This window comes from Laetiporus sulphureus (genome assembly GCF_001632365.1).
Source record: "Laetiporus sulphureus 93-53 unplaced genomic scaffold LAESUscaffold_110, whole genome shotgun sequence".
In the NCBI taxonomy this organism is placed as follows: domain Eukaryota; kingdom Fungi; phylum Basidiomycota; class Agaricomycetes; order Polyporales; family Laetiporaceae; genus Laetiporus; species Laetiporus sulphureus.
Genome location: NW_024468619.1, coordinates 1 through 13,352, shown reverse-complemented (window position 1 = coordinate 13,352; position 13,352 = coordinate 1). Strand labels below are relative to the sequence as shown.

Sequence of the window (13,352 nt, the reverse complement as noted above, 5' to 3'; positions counted from 1 at the left end):
GTACTAGTCCAATTGAGGGCAAAGCTGTCGAACACAGACACCGTTCGGTGCACAACTGCAAGCGTACCCAGTCCTGATATGTCTCGCTTATCAGAGCATGACTTTTAACAGGCAAAGCATTGCCCACGCAGGCTCTGCACACGAGCGCTAGGTCGTGAGAGTCCATAGCAAGAACTAGGTCCCTAAGGCATTCCACCTCCGGATACTAAGTATTGCAGTTCAAAAGGCGTAAGTTCTGATCACAACACGCCCTGGTATTTGCCCGTCCGAAGAGCACTTGACACCGCTCAAATGGAATGCAAATTACGTACCTGATGGGCAACTGTGTGAGATGTCTCGGCTTCGCTTCTGCAATTTATGAATTCTTCGACGTTGCCAGATGTGCTCTGAGGTGTTCAAGCAGAAACGGAGTACGTATAGGAAGGAGGGATGGAAGAGAAATGCGCAGGCCCGGCAGCGTCAGTACATACGGATCGGAGTTTGAATGCGACTTGAGCTTGGACCTTGACCTCGACCGCGACCATGTCGGCAACCAACAGCCCAGCTCCGGACACCCGCCAACAGCGCGAGCCCACCGTCGTCGACAGTGAGGAGCAGCACAACGATGACACCCCGGAGAAGTCGCTCTCACAGGAGGAGCAGCCTGCACATGGCGAGTCCCAGGTCACGGACGAGTCTACATCTCTTACTCTCTCGACCTCTGCTGCTGCTACCGCCGAGGCTACCTCCGCATCGGGATCCACGTCTGCATCTGCGTCTGCATCGCCGACACCTGCAGTAGCCGTCACCGCGACTGCTGGCGATTGGCAGGCTGTGTGGTCGCCTACCCACAACGCTTACTACTTCTTCAACGCCAAGACACAGGAGACGACATGGAACAATCCCCTGCAGCTTGCGGATGCATCTCAGCCCGTCGCTGGTCCCTCCACTGAACCCGGCCGTTCCTCCATGTCTCCCGAACCCCCCGCATCCGCTGCGTCGATGTATGCTCTGCAAGCAGCTGCGGCTGCACAGGGTATCGATCCGGCGCTCGCGCACCTCGACCCCAGCCTTGCAGGACCATCCACACCGGGCGCTTTCACATACACTGCCAAGTTCAACGCGCGTACAGGTGCGTTCGCACGCGCCGACGCACGCGACCCGAGCCACCTCTCTGAGTACGAGCGCGCGAAGCGCATGAGCGAGTTCTACTTCGACGTCAATGCCTGGGAACACGAGGTCGAGGCACGCAAGCTCGAGGAGGCGCAAGAAGAGGAGAGTAAGAAGCGCAAACGGCCGACGAAGAAGGATCTGGTGAGTTGCGATTGGATGTCGGTGTGCTTTATACTGACGATCTTGTGCAGGAACGGTTTAAGGAGCAGAAAAGGCTCAAGAAGATTGCAAAGACAGCGTGGCTGCGTACATAACAAGGCTCCACTGTTTTCAGCAGAAGTCAGTCGTCCCGGGCTTCTCAGTGCATGAATTGATTGCAGTGTCTATATCCATCCGCACGACACTGGGTTCGCGACATTGATCTGCGTTAGATTTTCAGTTTCAAACCTTCTTTGGACGTATTTTCTTTTCGAGGAGGTCCCGCTGTCATGCCAGACTTTGCTAGTAGATCGGTATCGTTGTTCTGTCGTAAAAGTGAAGAATGAATCAAGTCATGTCCTAAGGCTGTTGTTATGATCTATTCGCTGCGCCCGTATGTGACCCATTCGGCATCTTTGCTCTTGATCAGTGGACCCAAGAATGTGGACGGCAAGATTATTGCGAGTTGTATGGAAGCTTGCACCGTCCCCGGCGAGTTGATGGCAATTACTGGTGACCCCATCGATGTTTAGTTAGTGGTTGTTTTTTAAAAACTAAAGAGCTAAATGAACCCGTTGAGGGATCGAACCGGACCTCTGTTGCTCAGCATGGTATCGATTAAGCGCCCGGATCGTTTCATAAGTTCCGAATGTGCACTGACCAAATCTCGTTTACAACTCGTTCGTCGTGCGTTGCTGCTAACTAATATCCCTTTCGTCGCCATCATGTCCGCGATAGGGACACAGTCAAAAGCACAGGCCAAAACAAGCCTAGAAACGAAGAACTCGCACTCCTCAGTCGGCGCACCTGCACAACATACGCAGGGTAGCCGTAGAGGTAAAAGGGCATGGCGGAAACATGTCGACATTGGGGAGATTGAGACGGGCATGGAAGAGCTCAGGGCGGAGGAGAGAACGCATGGGTACGTTTTCGAAATCGATTCATGCTAGCGCATCCCTTCGAGAAATTCTGTTCCCTTCGGAACCAAAGCTTTCGTGCGTTGTGGACGAGAATGAAGATGAAGGATAGCATGCTCGCGCTGGAAGTAGGAAGAAAGCTTTTTAATTGACGGAAGGTGCCATGGAAGAATATAGCTTAGGCTGACTTTGGCATCTTTGACAGGACATTCCTGCAGAAAAGGACGAACGACGAGCTCTTCGTGATCGACGCCACGGGTGATGACCGTAGTGCGTCCCGCGTTTTTTTTCCAATACGCTACTCTCTCTCATAGACGTTTCTTAATCTTCGCGTCCTTGAACCCTTTCCGTGTCATGGAACCTCAGTCCGCGCTTCCCTCCCGAAACTCACAAGGATCAAATTCTCCCCCGCCTTAACCACCGCTGCAAAAATCCTCGCACAGCGCTCTGCCGTCCCCGCTGTCTTTTCCCGCACCACGACTTCGAACACACTGAAACGCAAATCTTCCGTGCACCTCACTCATGAGGAGAAGGGCCGTCTGCTGAGGATTGGCAAGAGGCCGAGGAAAGGGCCATTCAATTCAGTCGTGGACCATACTGAGGCCGGCGCTGGAAGTGCCTTGCTGGAGATGAGCGCAGCCGCTCAAGCAGCGGCAGAAGGTGCATGGGATGTGTGGGAAGAAAAGGAGCAGAATGAGGAGGATAACGAATTGCTGAAGAAGGTATGTAGACCTTGCAATAACTCTCGTGACAATAAGTAGACTCAGGGTGCTCTATAGATGAAGAAGGTGAAGCCGAATGTCTCGCATCCGCGTGAAGACATCGCTATCCCTGCCGTACCCGCTCCGCACGCAGGTGCGTCGTACAATCCGCTCGCAAACGCACATGAGGAGCTGCTACGCTCGGCGATCGAGGTGGAGGAGCGTCGCGTGAAAGAGGCGCAGCGGTTAGACGAGATGCGGGAGAAAATTGAACAGGGAAGGAAGGCCGCAATAGATGAGTGGTATGAAGGTGGAGTGCGGGGGATGCGGGTGGACGTGCCTGGAGATGAGGAGGGAGAGGAAGATGAACGTGAAGACCTGGAAGAGGTACAGGGCATGATAAAGAAGGCATCAGGGAGAAAGACGAAGCAGGATAGGCGAAAGGCGGAGAAAGTGAAAGCCGAAGTGTGTACCGTTCCGCCCGTACTTCTCTGCGGTTTGCCCTTACAGCTCACGTTAGAAACGCGCCATTGCTGAGCGGATAGCGCGGAATCGCATGCTCGCGTCAGTCGATAGCGCCAAATCGCTACGAAAGGCCCTCGCCAGACAGCAGGCGACGCGGGCGGGACTTCGAGCAGAGCGGGAACAGAAGCTTAAGGAAGAGAGACAAAAGAAGGGTCTCGCGGGTACGAAAATAGGGAAGCATCGCGTGCCGGAGGGGGAAGTGGACGTGCAGCTTGGTGAGGAACTCAGCGAGAGCTTGCGGGCGCTGAAGGTACGTCACAGGATGCATACCTACGGATATGCGATTGCGATGTATCGACGTGCTGACAACGGATATCTCTAGCCCGAGGGCAACCTGTTCCGAGATAGGTTCTTGAGCATGCAGCAGCGGGCACTGGTCGAGCCATGTGCGCTTATCTTGTGCGTCGTCTTTGCTCCCCTGTCTTCTTCATCATATCCCTGACTTGTCCCTTGCTTTTCTCGCATGTAAACTTGTTGCGCTTGGCTTGTACAGGCCGAGAAAACGCAAGGCGAAGATGAAGGAGTACGAAAAACATGCGTTCAAGCGGTTCGACCAAGAATCCTGATGTCCTTAGGCGGTACAAGCTTGCCGTCATCTGAGGTTTTAGCCAATGCACCGCGGTCTTTTACACCTGTGGGCGTCCTGGCAGCCGTTGCGCAATCACAGCTACTGCTTCACAGGACTGACGGTGCGACTGCGTTTGCGTAATCAACAGGCTCGTGGATAATCATGCTTTCGAATACGAATGTAGACTGAGCAGTTGAAGCTTGTGGCTGATCCTCACGGGTTGAAGGAACACGAACTTCTCACAAAAAGCGGAGTCAATGATCATACTGTGATCACCCACTCCGGTTGCGCTGCAGTATGCTGTATATATTTTCAAAATTATCCTAAAGCAAGGGGACGACCGGGAGCACGACTAAAATGGACATTTAGGGGATTGAACCCTGGACCTCACGCAAATGTCGCAGCATCCACTGCGCCAGATGCCCAACACAGACAAGACTCTTAATTTAATAACACCTGAATTGTTTAAGGATGCAGCTGCAACATACGCCTACACGTTGCTTGCTATCAATTAGTGTACATCAAATATGGCGTACACGACCTACAGTAAGAAGTAATACTACAGGGGGCAGCCGATGGCCTCGAGCCCCTACATGAACCCTCTATAGGGAGGATGGAAGAAGGCAAATGTCTAATGTCCCACAATCTTTCGTTAATCCGTCTCCAAAATAGCTACAAGTGCGTACGCTGCCGCTGCAGCAGCCCCACCGACTAGCAATGTGCTCACCGCGCCCCACAAGTAACCACCGACACCCTGGCCTGCCGCTCCGGTGATGCGCGCTTTGACGGCGCCGAAGATGAGGAGCACGATGCCAGTGACAATGCATGAATAGATCAGCGCTATGTGCGCCACGGGTTCTATGATACAGAATGAGCACTTCGGGGATTATACATCACAAAAGAGGGCTTACCGAGGAAGTAAGGAAGCAAAGGGATCAGACCACCGAGGAAATAACCCATGCCGATCGTGAACGCGGAGATGTACAGCCGTCTCGTAGGCACTTCTTCCATGCCCTCGCCAAATTTGAGAAGGAATGCCGACATCCCGACGTTTTGGCTCCATCTCAGCCCCGATTCGGAGTCGCTCGCGCTACTCCTGCTTGCCGTGTCGCTCCCGCTGGGGCTCCTGCTCAGACCTTCGCCGGACGAGTCGACCTCGACGTTCATGAGGCACTGAGCGACCGCCCGGCTCGTTTTTTCATCCACGCCCACCGGCCCAAGTACGGTATACACTTCACGCTCCATCTCGCCCTCGCAGCTGCGAAGGACGCGTGCACGTGTCTGCTTTCGAAGATAGCGGTAGTGATCGCGCTCCGCTTGGGAGGCGAGGAAGCCGCCGATGCCCATCGAAAGAGCGCCGGCGATGAGCTCCGCAATTCCACCGAGGATGACAAGCTTGGACTCGCCGAGGGAGGACAGGCCGGCGGTGAGCGCGAAAGGTACAGTGAGGCCATCTGAGAGGCCGATTACACTGAGAAGCGGTCCTATTAGCAACGTAACGTATGCCAAAACTAGATAATGGGAACTCACACGTCTCGGAGGACGTCAGGATCTACCAGTGTCCGCTCGTCATCGCCCGTGAGCTCTTTACAGCACACCCCACTCCTGCTTGGCTCGTCTCTGTCACACTTGGCGGCAGGAGGAAGTTCATCGTTGGTGGACGCGTTGAGAGGCCACACTGGGGGCTTGCTGCTGACAGTGTTACCGTGCTGACGGCTTGGGAGAGGAACAGATGGTGCGGTGGTGGTTCGAGAAGACATGATTGATGGTGGTAGGATACAGAGTGGAGGAATAAGGATAGTTGTGCAGTCGATGCGGAGAATGGATGCCGTTGATGATGGTGGCGGGTATAAAAGTGAGAAAGGAGGAAAAGTGCTAAAGAAGTGCGTAACAAGTCCGGCAATGAAACGAGTGCATGAGGCTGGTGGCGGCATGGAGCTTATTCGATCACGTGCACCGCGCTAGTTCTTAGTCAATACGCCCATTGGCTGCCACGCTCGCCAGCCTCGCGGCTAATCCTGTGACTTGCATCCTATCTTTGCAACGCCCACCATCCGATTGGTCTGCGATGGCCACACTCGCCTATTCGCTCAACGCCATATGTTGGCTCAAACATCACAGAAACTTGACACAGTCGCACGCGATGTTCATGATCAGTCGGGTGCGTAAGCGTCTGCCCCGAAGTGCCCAGGTGAATCGGAGACCAGCCGCGAAGTGGTAAGCTATAAGGTAGGGCCCTCGGCGATGTGTCGGCGAGCTCGCCGAGGTCCGCGCGCAAAGATAACGTTCTTTGATTTGCAAGAGTGTACAGGTGATATTTACGCACTAGGACATGCAGACATAGTACGAGGATGTACGCGATATCACGCCAAGCTATCCATAGCGTTCATCATCGCTGCGTGCGATTCATTGATACCTGCATTGAGACGCTAGGCAGCAACAGCTCGCGCACATCCTTCTCATGCCGGTTTTCGCAAGGCGGAACATAACGGGCACATTTAGACGTTAGAGAAAAAGTTGCCGCTTTCGAGTTGTATAAAAATACGACACGCCAGGTGAGTGCCGACTGGTCTTGCTCTCTATTTTATCCGAACGACTCTATCGCGGGTGGACTGGTCTCGAGTATTGTCGTCGACTACATTGGGTACTCAAACCGATATATGGCACTGTACCCTTGAGAGAGAATGACCTCCTTGGTGACGACATTCTCATGGCACATCTCCAACGTATCCCTTTTTTCCCTCTTCTCTTACTGATTCTCCCAGCCAAATTAAAAGTACCCTCTAGCAACGTCATCCTCATGGCCCATCACTTTCTCGCTCCAGAAGTTCCCGCTCATGCGTGCAATGACGCGGTCGTACAGTCACCTCGACCATGCGCTTATGCTCGATCACCGTACGTTGAATGGCACATCCTCGGAAGAATCATCTGCGCTCCAATTATCGCTCAATGCAGAACCTATCTGCTCCCTCGAATCTCTCCACGACTGATCTCCTCGCCTGATTATGATGCATGTGCTAGAGAATTGCTGCCAAGTGTGCCCACCCCCAACCGTTGATCCCCGCTGTGTGGCCGATATTGCTTGAAAGACCCGCATGACTGTCTTGGCATATGACCAGCCTTGATCCGCAACTGACATGACGTTTGCACTTCCGCTATCAACCTCGATATACGGCCAGCCTTCGCGATACGTCTGGAATTTGTACGCACAGCCCAACGCTGCTGACTGAGCGAACCGTATTTCTGGATTATGAACGAGCTATGGGCACAGGACAAGGGCTATGAGGAGATCCGGATGCTGTACGTGAGAGGCGCTAGATGTGCTGTTAGCCGCGCCCGACTGGTATCTTCTCGATTCCTGTTAGGGCCCGGGCGTATTCTGGGCTATAGTGCTCTCCTTCGTTCCAAGTGCTTTCCATAGAGCGCTCCGCTAGCATGGAATCATAAGAGCGCGTATCTGATGTTAGCCAGATACATGTTCCACGAACGGACGACGCCGTTTTCGCCAACAGAGTACGCAGATAGGAACATATTTCTAGCACACTCACCTCGAGTAAGAGGGATTGGCGTGTGCATCTCATGCAAAGATCGAGACAACTTATCACACTCACCAGCCGCGCAGAAATTCATTAGAAATCCGGTGGTTTGACCCAATTTTTTCACTACTACGTGGATCTTGAAATGGAACCATTTCGACTCCGCCATCACCGCGCCACAGCCAGAGAAGGTGGGCTAGCCTCGTGGCTGAACTTGCAGCGACTCGACTCCGGCTTGCATAGCACCCTGAATCCTTCGCGGCTTCATTACTGATCCTTGACACCATTTCTCGTCATCCTGAGATGTCAAAGACGGATGCATCGGGTGAAACATCTCAAGATACTGCAGAGGAAAATGCATTTCCGTCGGTCAGTGCGTGCGCGCAATCTGCTATGTATAACAAATTTATGCTCATTGTAGACTGATGTGCAAGCTTTTTCTTCTGCGGATGTCAACGCCGATATCAGCAGGCTTAAAAGCACCCTCGTCTGACTTTCGGAGGGCAGCGATGGTTACCTTGATACAGTGGAGGCCCTTGCTAAAATCTATCGCGATAGATTCGATCGCGAATCGCGGAGAGGTGATCTCGACGAGGCCATCGACACTTATCGGGAAAGCGTTCATCATTGCCCATCAAATATCCGCCGTCTTCCCCTCCTGCATGAACTAGCATCTCTTCTGCAATTACGTTCTTTCTCCAAGGACCTACTTCATGGGGTGATACGAGACAAACCACCAACTTCCATCGAACAAAAGCAAGAGTTAGAGGAAATCATCGAAGTGCAACGTCAGGAAATGGATATGTGTACTGCCGATCATGCAGTACACCGAGTCATTGTTGGCCAATTGGGATCAGCTCTCCAGCGTAGATCAAGGAATCTTGCGGAAATACAAGAAGCACGTCAACTGTTGGAAACGGCAATTCCTTCCTGGCCTGAAGCTGATGAACATCGTCTACCCTTTCTTTTGAATCTTTCGACACTTTTGTCCATGCTTGCTGGTGCAAGCGAGCGACATTCGGCAGGTCCGGAGATCGAAAGGCTTGTGAGCATCAATCGAGAATCATAAGGATACTATGCCTTTACACCGGAGGAGCACATGCAATACCTCCTCGAACGTGCAAAGTGGATTAGACGTTTGTGCAGCCCGCCTTTAAGGCACACCCATCATGCGGCTGGTTTGAAGGAGATTGCACAGAAGATATCTCTCATTTCTCCTGGTTACTCTCTCGTACGGCAACTCAGTGCAGAAGCCGAGGTATATGATGAAGAAATCGCAACTGTCGTTGAGGTAGGGCCTTTGTTTAAATATGCCGCGCATATTCTGAAATTGTATGAAGCTCAGACGGATTACACCTTGTCACGAGCAGCATTTAAGGCGATTCACTTCCACTCCTTTGTCAAGCTTGGAAGCTCCGGAGTCTCCACGCTCTTCGAATAAATTCAAGATGTCCGCATCATATCGTGCAAAGGATGATTTCGATGTCGTGGAGCTCGACATTGAGATTGCGAACAATCTGTCCTTTTTACTTGTAACCAGCGCTGTCAATACGCATGAGATCCGTACTTGCTATCTCAATCTTGCCGGATTGTTAAATCATCGCTACGCCATTTCCATGATCCCCGTGATCTTGATGCCGCCATCGAATATCAAGAAGAGTTGAGACTCTCTCTACCATCTGCAGACGACCTCCACGGGCTCCTTTGCACCAACCTTTACGACGCATACAAAGTACGCTATCGGATCACTGGTGCAATCGATGATCTGAAGCGTTCCGTGAGAATGTGCAACGAGTCCGCTCCTCGCTCCACAAATGCTGTTGGCCCATCTTTGCTACCTTCTCCAGACGCGGAGGATACACCGAATGAACCGGATCGAAACTTGCAGTCCAGGTCTCAAGTCTTTGACAGGCTCGTCCAAGATGTGCAGAATGGCGTAGAAATGTCTGAACCAATTGCAGTAATGGCGGCGAGCACCTTTATGAAGTTCATGGAAAGCTATTCGGAAGATCTCCGAGAACTGAACACTGTGCGAGATCTCATCGAGGCGGCCATAAACGTTGGTCAACGTCCGTCCGTCACTCAATTGGAATTGTACCTGTGCTGGTACCGAAGAACAGGCGAGCGGAGCTATCTTGATGCCGCCATGACTACAGGGTCTCAGGTCCGGATAGAACTCCGCATGGAAGTTCTGTACGAGCGATACAGGCGAGAAGGTGCCATTGCGCTGGGACGAGAACGGCATAAACCCGGCAATCAACCTCAAGGGGGGATACTACCTTTCCCCCCTCGGTATGATCCTTAACGCGAAGTATCGTCTAACAGGCGATCTTACCAGCATAGAAGAGTCTCTGAAACTTGAACATGCAGACTCCGTCGAGCTTGCGGAAGCCTATCTGCACCGTTATGAAAGATGGGCTCGCCAGGAAGATCTTGAATTCTCATTCCAAGAAGGACAATTTCGAGGAGCAGACGACGAGGAATACACTGCATTCGACGAGGATCATACCGAAGAACCTGACACTGGCAATCTAAATGATGGCAAGATTTACTGCAGCTACAGAGCCATCGTACATTCAAATGCTCTTCTTGCAAGATATGAACTAGAAGGAAACAAAGACGACTTGTTGTCTGCAGAAGCCATACTCTCGAAGGTCGAACCACAATGCCCCTTCACATGGCTCCCAAGTCTTCGGCATTGTCGGGCGAAGGTCCGTCATGCGATAGCGGTTTGTGGGAATAATACATCAGCATTGCACGATGCGATTTCGCTGCAAAGAGGTGTCAATGTAATCCTTCCAATAAACAATGTCATCCAGGGCTCATTTCTGGCCGCATTGGGCACAATGCTAATCAGTCTATACAGATACCAATGCGACATCAAAATCTTGCAAGATGGCATTCAATCTCTTCGCGATGCCGTATCCATCGTACCATCCGTTGCTCCACAATTGGCAGACCATATAATGTCGCTGGCAGCGTCCCTAGAGGTGTATTATGCAGATGCCGAACAGGATCCCAGCGTTGTATCGGAAGCAATGAACTTGTACCGCAGCGCAGCTGCTTCACCCTCCGCGCCGATCAAAATAAAATATAACGCTGCTACTGGATGGGCTCGCACGGCGACATTTTGCGACAATCCTTATGCTTTGGACGCATACGAGACTGCTATAGGAATACTCCCCCAATTTGCATCACTAGCACTCGATGTTCTCGATCGCCATAAAGCTATTTCGCGACTAGCCGCTGGAATTGCATCAGATGCAGCTGCCTGTGCTATCCATCTCAAACAGAATGCCAAAGCAGTCGAATATCTGGAACAAGGACGGTCCGTTTTCTGGCGGCAGTCCATGCAACTCAGAACCCCTATGACAGAGCTTGCTGAAAGGGATCCGGACTTGGCAGATCGTCTGATGGAGTTAGCTTGTGATCTTAACCTAAGCAGTTTTCGCACACGGCAAAGCGGTCACTCGAAAGCTCGCTCAGAATTCATAGCTCGAGAAGGTTCGAAGCGGCGAGCTCTTGCACTCGAGTGGGACGAGAAAATTGCTGCAGCTCGTACTATGGAGGGATATGAAAAGTTTCTCCATTCCCCATCATACACACAGCTAGCTCAAGCAATGAAACATGGAATCATAGTGCTTCTCAGTGCTACCGCTTCAACCTGCCATGCCATTATTCTCACAAGTGACCAGTCCGAAGCGCGCATTCTGCCGATTCCAGCTTTCACCGATGTACTAGCGAGAACATTGGCTGCAAATTTACACGAGATCCTGAAACGAGCGAATGGGAGGTCTCGTCAAGTTGATGACCAACGCCTAAGCGGAGTTGCGCGGCATTTCCAGAGTGATAGAGATAGGGCTGCATCCCACTTCAATCGCCTCCTAGAGGTCCTATGGAAGAATCTGATCAAACTGATTGTCGAATTTCTCGGGCTCCAGGTAGGAACACAGCCTCCTATTGCCATTCTTCACGCTGATGAGCATGGCAGACTGTTCCCAAACTTCCTCGCCTTATCTGGTGCTGTACAGGGTCTCTGGCGCTGTTGCCCATTCATGCTGCGGGAATCTATTCAGGGTCTAACCTTGTCAGTATCTCCGATTTCGTCATCTCCTCTTATACACCAACAATCTCCAACATCACTTCAGAGAATGCACACTTTGATATTGTGGAGCAAGGCGTGAAAGTGCTTTTAACAGGCCAGACATACACACCAAATCTTCCCGCCCTTCCCAATGTCACCGTCGAGTTTGAAAAGATCACTGCTGTTCTACAATCTTCTGGCTCCAACGCTGTCTGTACCCAGCTCACGGGTGATCATGCGACCCGTAATGGCGTCCTTGAGGTCCTTCAGGAATCTCATATTGCTCATTTTGCATGTCACGGTTTGACATCTACCGATCCGCTCAGCAGTGCTATTGTCCTCAACGATGGAGATTTGACAGTGGATCGGCTGATGCGTACCCCTCTCACGAATGCGAGGCTCGTCTTTCTTAGCGCATGTCAAACTGCTCAGCTGAATCCTTCGGAACCAGATGAGTCTATCCATATAGCCGCTGCGATGCTCTTCGCGGGCTTCAATGGTGTTGTTGCGACAATGTGGGCCATCAGTGACGCAGACGCCCCGAAGTTGGCTGAGGAATTTTACCGGCAACTGTTTCAAAGTGGATCGGTGGACTTCAATGATACCGCACAATGTTTGCATGATGCAGTGAAGCAATGTCGACTCTCAGGGGTGCCACCTCTTCGATGGGCACCGTTCATACATATGGGGCGGTGAAGAGAGCATGTTACTAATGATTTCTGATCGTTTTCCACTTCGAGTTCATGTATATACTGTATAGTACGGGTCGAGTTCTGTACGAGAAAATGTAAATCGTAAACGTACTTGTAGCATATCGGTCGGATTTTAAATCTCAAAGGAAGTGCCAAAGGCACCAGGTGGCATAAATGGGTTGTTTCCGCCTGTCGTAGTAACGGGATGTGGCGACGACGCAGCCGTTGTCCAGCGCTACTAGTACCTGAATCGATCGCCAGGCCGCTCTTACAGTCATCGCTCCAGCGACAGCAGTCCCTCCATTTCTTCCGCTTCCAAATCCACCTAGATTTTCTTGCGTATTACTCTGCATGAAATCTCCGTGCATGGAGCCACAAGCTCATCTTCGAATACTCTGGGATTCTACGCGGTCAGTACATCTTGCAACCGTGCTTGATATCGATCTCTCAATTTCATCGGCATTACTAATAGGTGAGAAAATGGGTAAAGAGCACCGTTAGTAGCATGGGAACTTACAGAATGATCGTACTAGGTCCCAACCTGAGTAGGTGTTACTGTTGGAATCTGGGCACAGAGCGCAGATGCGAGAGGCCCCGGTGCGACCTGCGCCACCGGCGTGGGAGAGTAGTAGCGCGTGTGTATATAATAGGGCGCGGCTACAATGGGACGGGCCATCAGTTTGGCTCCGTGGAGCCATCTTCTAGAGAGCGGGCGACTCCCAAACTCCTGGCCGTGCAGTGGGCTGGCTGGGAAACTCAACACAAACCGATCACCATTGACCAAGAGGCACTCACCGCAATCGACGAGAACCACCACTACGAGGTTCCTGTGTCACGGTAACACCGGACAAGAGATCAAAAAGACTAAAAAGGGACAGTCACGTGGAACGTGCCGCCCTGATCCCCCTGATCCCAAAGGTATCCCCCTGAACCCTATGTGACGCAAGAGCCTGTTGACTTACTGGTCAATGTTGGCAGACGCAGGAAAGGGTGAGAGATATATGAAGGAGCTGGTGAGCTCAGTGGGTGCTACAGGTAG

The 13,352-nt window shown here is 51.9% G+C and overlaps 7 protein-coding genes across 7 annotated transcripts; 6 read left to right on the top strand and 1 right to left on the bottom strand.

Moving 5' to 3' along the window:
* Positions 1 to 741: 741 nt before the first annotated feature.
* LAESUDRAFT_625769 (uncharacterized protein) lies at positions 742 to 1,406 on the top strand (the record flags this gene model as incomplete). The annotated part of the gene is made up of 2 exons (XM_040903333.1): positions 742 to 1,293; positions 1,344 to 1,406. Coding segments are annotated over 2 exons (615 nt in total), but the record flags the coding sequence as incomplete, so codon positions are not given.
* A 543-nt stretch (positions 1,407 to 1,949) lies between these two features.
* LAESUDRAFT_732854 (P60-like protein) lies at positions 1,950 to 4,403 on the top strand. Its single transcript, XM_040910316.1, has 7 exons — positions 1,950 to 2,212; positions 2,413 to 2,477; positions 2,574 to 2,929; positions 2,987 to 3,373; positions 3,429 to 3,683; positions 3,756 to 3,832; positions 3,927 to 4,403. Exons 1-7 carry the CDS (start codon positions 2,016 to 2,018, stop codon positions 3,997 to 3,999), a joined length of 1,410 nt encoding a protein of 469 aa, XP_040757543.1. The 5' UTR covers positions 1,950 to 2,015; the 3' UTR covers positions 4,000 to 4,403.
* Positions 4,404 to 4,549: 146 nt separating this feature from the next.
* Positions 4,550 to 5,885, bottom strand: LAESUDRAFT_732853 (membrane fraction protein). Its single transcript, XM_040910315.1, has 3 exons — positions 5,532 to 5,885; positions 4,913 to 5,472; positions 4,550 to 4,859 (listed from the first exon to the last, which is right to left on the bottom strand). Exons 1-3 carry the CDS (start codon positions 5,759 to 5,761, stop codon positions 4,654 to 4,656), a joined length of 996 nt encoding a protein of 331 aa, XP_040757542.1. The 5' UTR covers positions 5,762 to 5,885; the 3' UTR covers positions 4,550 to 4,653.
* A 718-nt stretch (positions 5,886 to 6,603) lies between these two features.
* LAESUDRAFT_732852 (uncharacterized protein) lies at positions 6,604 to 7,170 on the top strand. The gene has a single exon (XM_040910314.1). It carries the CDS (start codon positions 6,712 to 6,714, stop codon positions 7,057 to 7,059), a length of 348 nt encoding a protein of 115 aa, XP_040757541.1. The 5' UTR covers positions 6,604 to 6,711; the 3' UTR covers positions 7,060 to 7,170.
* Positions 7,171 to 8,233: 1,063 nt separating this feature from the next.
* On the top strand, positions 8,234 to 9,433 carry LAESUDRAFT_732849 (uncharacterized protein). Its single transcript, XM_040910313.1, has 2 exons — positions 8,234 to 8,828; positions 8,878 to 9,433. Exons 1-2 carry the CDS (start codon positions 8,637 to 8,639, stop codon positions 9,199 to 9,201), a joined length of 516 nt encoding a protein of 171 aa, XP_040757540.1. The 5' UTR covers positions 8,234 to 8,636; the 3' UTR covers positions 9,202 to 9,433.
* Positions 9,150 to 10,070, top strand: LAESUDRAFT_70511 (uncharacterized protein). The gene has a single exon (XM_040906573.1). The coding sequence runs from the start codon at positions 9,321 to 9,323 to the stop codon at positions 9,840 to 9,842; it is 522 nt and encodes a 173-aa protein (XP_040757539.1). The 5' UTR covers positions 9,150 to 9,320; the 3' UTR covers positions 9,843 to 10,070.
* LAESUDRAFT_70512 (uncharacterized protein) lies at positions 10,071 to 12,385 on the top strand. The gene is made up of 3 exons (XM_040906574.1): positions 10,071 to 10,326; positions 10,404 to 11,478; positions 11,529 to 12,385. The coding sequence occupies exons 1-3, from the start codon at positions 10,298 to 10,300 to the stop codon at positions 12,315 to 12,317; spliced, it is 1,893 nt and encodes a 630-aa protein (XP_040757538.1). The 5' UTR covers positions 10,071 to 10,297; the 3' UTR covers positions 12,318 to 12,385.
* The last annotated feature ends 967 nt before the right edge of the window (positions 12,386 to 13,352 follow it).